This window comes from Hemicordylus capensis, chromosome 4 (assembly GCF_027244095.1).
Source record: "Hemicordylus capensis ecotype Gifberg chromosome 4, rHemCap1.1.pri, whole genome shotgun sequence".
Lineage (NCBI taxonomy): Eukaryota > Metazoa > Chordata > Lepidosauria > Squamata > Cordylidae > Hemicordylus > Hemicordylus capensis.
This window is the reverse complement of record NC_069660.1, coordinates 178,641,635-178,647,543: the sequence shown is the minus strand read 5'-3', so window position 1 is coordinate 178,647,543 and position 5,909 is coordinate 178,641,635. Positions and strand designations below refer to the sequence as shown.

Below are 5,909 nucleotides of genomic sequence, written 5' to 3'. Positions count from 1 at the left end.
GGCCTGGATCTAGACAAGTACAAGCAGCATGAGGCTCTCACAACTTCTCTGTTGGGTGCTTGCTGCAGGACACTCTGAGAAGCCAATCCTGAGGGTTGGAGGGACTCTCAGAAGATAGCACCTTTCACTGTCAGCAGAACTCCAACACACATGGAAGTGTGGTTCTGCTCACAAAAATGCTAGTTGAGCTCCAACCTACTGTACTTTAAGAGTTAGCCATTTGTTTAAAGATTTAGATTTCCCATCAATTTGTATTTATCAAAACAGGTATTGTGTGTAAAACCCCTAGAGACCACATGAAAGATGAAAACTTATTTCAAAGACTTTATTATACTGGTTAAACCAAATGAGATTGCAATAAAATTCAAAGAAGTTTTTTTAAAAACATTGTACAAAACTGAGAATGCCAAAAAGATTGTTCTGAGATATCTTTAACTATCTATGTACAAAATGCAAAATATTCTGGTTTGATCTTTTATACAGTTACAGAATCAGTTTTTACTGTTCCAGCAGACAAAAACATCATGAAAAAGGGTGCCCAGCCAAACTTGTAATAATTCAAGACAAAGTTAACCAAAACAATTTTTACTGTATCTCTCCTTGTAGGTTGCAGTGTATCACAAGTGGCAGACAGCCATTTCCACCATCCCAATTCACTTTATACAAGGCAAGACGTTGGATGATTTAAACTATTTTAATAATCAAATAATAGACGAGCAAAGCTGATGCTTTTCAGTTCACATATGCATTAGTCATTACATTTAAAAGATGGTTTCAGCTGCTGGTTTCATCCAGAGTTCAATTCTGTATGTCCTTAGAAAGCTGTAATGGCTTCAAACATAGCCTGTTGTCGTCCAAGAAGCAATATATTTAATAACCATTTCAGTGAGTATGTCTTCATTCCTCTTGTTAGGTTAAGGACACAATAGCCTATCTCCAGTGCTTGAAGGATAATACAGAATGTAATTAACACTTAAGGAGAAGGATCTTCACCCCGAATAGCCTTATACTTGGCCATATCCTCTGGGAACACTTTAGTCAACTCTTGAATCAACAAGCTTTTGAATTTCTAGAAAGAAAGAAAATTTCATGCAAGAAAATTGAGCCTTTCGGAGCTGGAACCAACAGGATAGTACTAGCAGCAATGCATGCCCAATAAGCAAGGACACCACATGCTAATGTCCACTAAACAGGAAGTGTGCACATTTTTGACTGTGTACCATTAAACAAAGTGCTGAAATAATTTTTTGTAGACTCTCTTCTCTAATCAGGGGAATACGAGATCCAAAAAGCCATGGCAAACACACCCAGTGGCAATTGTACTTTCTGTGAACAGCAGATCCCACCATGTCACAAGTTGTTTTGAGAACTTCTCTCAGATTCAGAAGCAGTTTGCCACGAAGAACAGAGAACTGCTAGTCAAGAAACAAGTCCAAAGCACTGTCGGCCACACAGATTCTTTGGATCCTGATCACAACTACTCTAGTGCATTAGTATTCTTTACTAAAATTTGCAAAACATCTAGTATTTTAATTGCAACAGAAGCAAAAGAGTAAGCAACAAAATTAGATTGCCCATAAAAAACCCCTATTTTTGAGTTTGCCTTCTAAAAGAGATGATATTTACCACAAAGCATTATTTAGAAAATGATCTACATAGTTAGCCACTATTGACAATTATACTAGTACAAGGGAGGTCTATTTCCTAGGTAAATGTGTATAAAATCCAGAACAAACATCTTTGATTTGAAAGATGAGGACAAATGCTGACTGGATTAAAATACTAAAGGAAATTCACTTTACCAATGACACCACAGTTGGCAGTGCCCTCATGCCCACGTTGCAGTGTGACATTTTGTCACAGCAATAGATATGGCATATCCTAACTGCTTATCTGCAAACTCAGCAAATCTTAGGGATGGGTTATAGAACTACTTGGGACACTACAATCAAATTGCAAATTATGTAAAATTGAGACATTACACTCAAATTGCAAAATCCTGTTACTAGTTCAGAACTTGAGCTGTCACAGATTTTGATACTTCAACTATAAAACATGAAAATCTTTCACATAAGACAACAACTAGTCAAACTGGTCACCTTCACTACAGATTTAGCCAAACAGCCCCCTTATTAAGTAGCAAGGGTTTGGGGGGGGAAACAGTTGCATCTTACCTTCATAGTGTCAATTTTGCCTTTCACCTGTTCATTTTTAGCTAATGCCCTTTCCAAACACTCTTTAGTATAAAGCTGGGGGTTGCGACCTTGATCTATATACCTGGGGAAATAAGCCACATTGTGTAAATGACCTGAAAGTTTGATTGTCCTTACAAGTCAGATTTTATAGGAAGCTCACACACTTTGTAAAGCACAAGCACATGGGCTATCCCTATTTTCTGATACACACACTATAATATGATTTAAATCAGATCATGCTACTGACATGTTATTATCACTAAGCATCTAATAGTATATACAAACTGCTAGAAAGAACTGGCACAGTGTGATCAGCCAATTCTTGGCATTTGAAACAAGCACTCTCTTTCCAAATAAGAAACAGATCATTGCTCAAAGCAGAGTGTTCAAAGAATGAACAAGTAGAACGAAAATGGAATTAAAACAGTCTAGGAAAGGAACTGGAGAAGTGTGTTAACAATAGATATTTTTCTGTAGAATCTATATATTTAATTCTCTAAGGCATACCCGTGGCTAATCCCATGCATGGCAGCCAGAAAGCAGGGGGGGCGCGGTGGTCGGCCAGTCAGAAAGCGGCGTGGGGGGGGGACACACAGAGGAGCAGCGGTGGGGGGAGAAGCGGGCAGGCCCGCAAGCCAGAAAGGTGGAGGGTGGGTGGGGGTGGAGAAGCAGGTGGAGGGAGAGAAGAAGCAGGCCAGCCCTCCAGTTAGAAAGCGGCATGGGGGGCAGGGGAGAAGTGGGTTGGCCCGCCACCCAGAAAGCAGCCAGGCAGAGAAGCCCGCCGGAAAGAAAGCCGCGGGGTCAGGAGGGAGAAAAAGGCGGCAGCAGGTTGGTAGGCTGGCCAGAGGCACAGATGCTCTGCACCCAGCACAGCTAGTGCTTCTTTAAACCAAGAACAAAATTTGGTATCAACGATTTTACAGAGTAAGGTGCTACTGCTACCTTTTTTCTGCTGTACACACACACACACACACACACGTCATGCTCAGAGTCACTATTATAAAAAGGTTCAAGACTATCTTTCCTTAACAGTACCAACAGGCAATTAAAGCTAGTTATAGCCTGTGAAGTTGAGAAACTAAACACTTACTCAAAGACTTCCAAAGGCACACTGATGTCATGAAGTTGCTGCCGGCATTTGTCAATATCTTGCAAGCCAGTAACCATAAAATTCCTACACAGAAACAGATTTTACACAGAGATATAAATTACACAGAGCGGTTTACACAGAGATATAAATAAATAAGATGGCTCCTTGTCCCCAAAGGGCTCACAATCTAAAAAGAAACATAAGACAGACACCAGCAACAGTCACTGGAGGTACTGTGCTGGGGGTGGATAGGGCCAGTTACTCTCCCCCTGCTAAATAAAGAGAATTACTACATTAAAAGGTGCCTCTTTGCCAAGTTAGCAGGGAATATTTGAAGATATTTGGAGAACTGCTACAAATATGCAGATACAGAAATACAAACTACAAACGAAATGGGTACATTAGAATACACCACTTCAGTGCCCTACTTTGGAGCGATTCCCACTAACTGAAAAAAGCCTTCTGTATTCAGAAGAGAAAGCTTACATATAGCCATGAATAATATTGTTACCAATATGTATGTCATTTTCCAGCAGAGTTCTAAAGGAAAATAGAAGATAGTTCTCCATTTCAAAATAGTTCACAAACTAAAGATGATGTGTTGGTCTATATCATGGAAAATACTACCCTGCATTGGTCATTAATATAACACCATGTGATACTAGTATCTGAATTTGTGTATTTTTCCTCTTGCCTCCCAAATCTTTTTGTTTTGTATATGTGTTGAATTATAAGCATTACTTTAAGTTGTACACACCTTTGAGTGCATTTGCAGAAAATCAGTTTACAAATATAGCAAATATTGCACTAGAGTAGTATGGTGCTTTTATTTTTTTTTAACATGAGGAACTTTCAAAAATACAAATATACATGCCTATCTTTTCAACCTACACAGCATGTAGAACAGCTCTAAGAGCACAAGGTTTACCTTGCTGGATCGGACAGCCAAAAATATACAGAAGGTTGCTCCAAAAAAAAAAAGCAAGAAAGAAAAATGTCCAATGCATTTCAAATTGGATGCTTTCCCCATCCCAAGTATTTTTATTTTGCAACTCTTTTCAGAAGAGTTCCCTTTCTTAGTTTAGTTTCCTTAATCCCCATTAAAAACCAATGGGATTTAAATATGCCTTGGTTAGGTAGATCATACCAAAAGGTTCCATCTAGCCCGTTATTCGGTTCCCAACAGGAACAAGAACAGGAACTGTGCATCAATTGTTTCCCTAACCCCCTACGGAATTCTAGAGAATACTGTACACTTGCCAATTCGCAAAGGGGCAGCAATACAACCACGACTTATGGGCTCCCCCAAGCCCTGCCGGGACTTCTCTCGCCCTGCTCCCCAGTGCCAGTAGAGCACAATGGGGCTGGGAAGAGAGAAGGAGGCCCGGGAAGCCAAGGAGGGCGAGGGGAGGACAGGAGAGACGCTCACAGTTTCTGGCTGAGGCCGGCCTGGCTGCTCGGCTGGAAGTCGCTGACGATGATGCCCAGCTGCCGGATATTCTCTACGAACTTCTCCAGGTGCTCCTCCAGGGAGTCGAACTTCTCTGCCATCCCTCCGTCCCTTTCCTCCCTCAGTCAGAGACCACCGGCCTCCGCCGCCCAAACCACTTGAACTCTACCTACCACCGTTGTTAAGGCCGTCACCATAGAACCCGCCACCATTTCCGCTTCCGGGTCACGGCGTGAGACGCTATTTCCCAATAGGATGCTACTGAAATCTCTAGTTTAGGCTCCGCCCCGCGGTAAATTTGAAACAAACGGAAAAACACCTGACAGTTATAATTCTCTTTTTATAGCACTATTAAAAAAAAAAAAAATCCTTCTGGCGCGTGCGCAGACGAATACCCCCATCCCACCGGCGCGGTCAAGTCACAGAGTCCCTTCTGAAAGAAAAAGGCGGGGCTGCCTATAACCACGCCCTCCTGCTGCTGCTTGCTGCTGCCGCCGCTTTTTGGAGACCAATCGAATGTTAACCTCAGTCTTTCCCTAAAAGCAGGAAAAGAAATGTCGCGCTGTGGCGCATGCGCAGCTCTCGCCTGTTTTTATTGTGTATTCATTTATTTGCCTAATTATTATTTTAAATTAATTGCAATAATAATAGTTGGAATGCATTCTTAACCCAACTAGGTCCATGTAGCAAGTACATATATTAAACAATTATGCCTCATTGCAGCTGGAATGAGAATACAGGTCATTTTGTGTTAATAATCTTGACATCGACCGGAATGAATGATTGCTTTAATTAAGATAATTGCTTGTTTCGTTAATTCTCCAATAAAACAGATTTTGTGTTATTTACAAAAGTCCCAGTGCTCTGAGACTCTACGAACAAATCGCGTTTCATGCATCCGACCATATGAGCTCTTCTGGCCCACGAAAGCTTTTGCTGTTAAGAGTGCCACAGAATATTTTGTTACAGCAACATCTAGCATGCCCTCCCCCTTTGGAATGTATGAACAAAATTCAAATGCAATTATTGCTAAGAGTTCAAAACATCGTTTAACATGAAGGCCTTCCTTATGTAAGCACTGTTGATTAATGGGCAGGAAGCTTTTATAAGGAATGTTTGTATTTTACCTGATAGTGTCAATTTTACCATTCATCTGTTCATGTTTAGCGAGAGC

At 40.9% G+C, this 5,909-nt stretch overlaps 1 protein-coding gene across 1 annotated transcript; it reads right to left on the bottom strand.

Moving 5' to 3' along the window:
• Positions 1-310: 310 nt before the first annotated feature.
• On the bottom strand, positions 311-5,132 carry MED10 (mediator complex subunit 10). The gene is made up of 4 exons (XM_053250798.1): positions 4,715-5,132; positions 3,286-3,369; positions 2,175-2,277; positions 311-1,069 (listed from the first exon to the last, which is right to left on the bottom strand). The coding sequence occupies exons 1-4, from the start codon at positions 4,834-4,836 to the stop codon at positions 974-976; spliced, it is 405 nt and encodes a 134-aa protein (XP_053106773.1). The 5' UTR covers positions 4,837-5,132; the 3' UTR covers positions 311-973.
• Between the last annotated feature and the right edge of the window lie 777 nt (positions 5,133-5,909).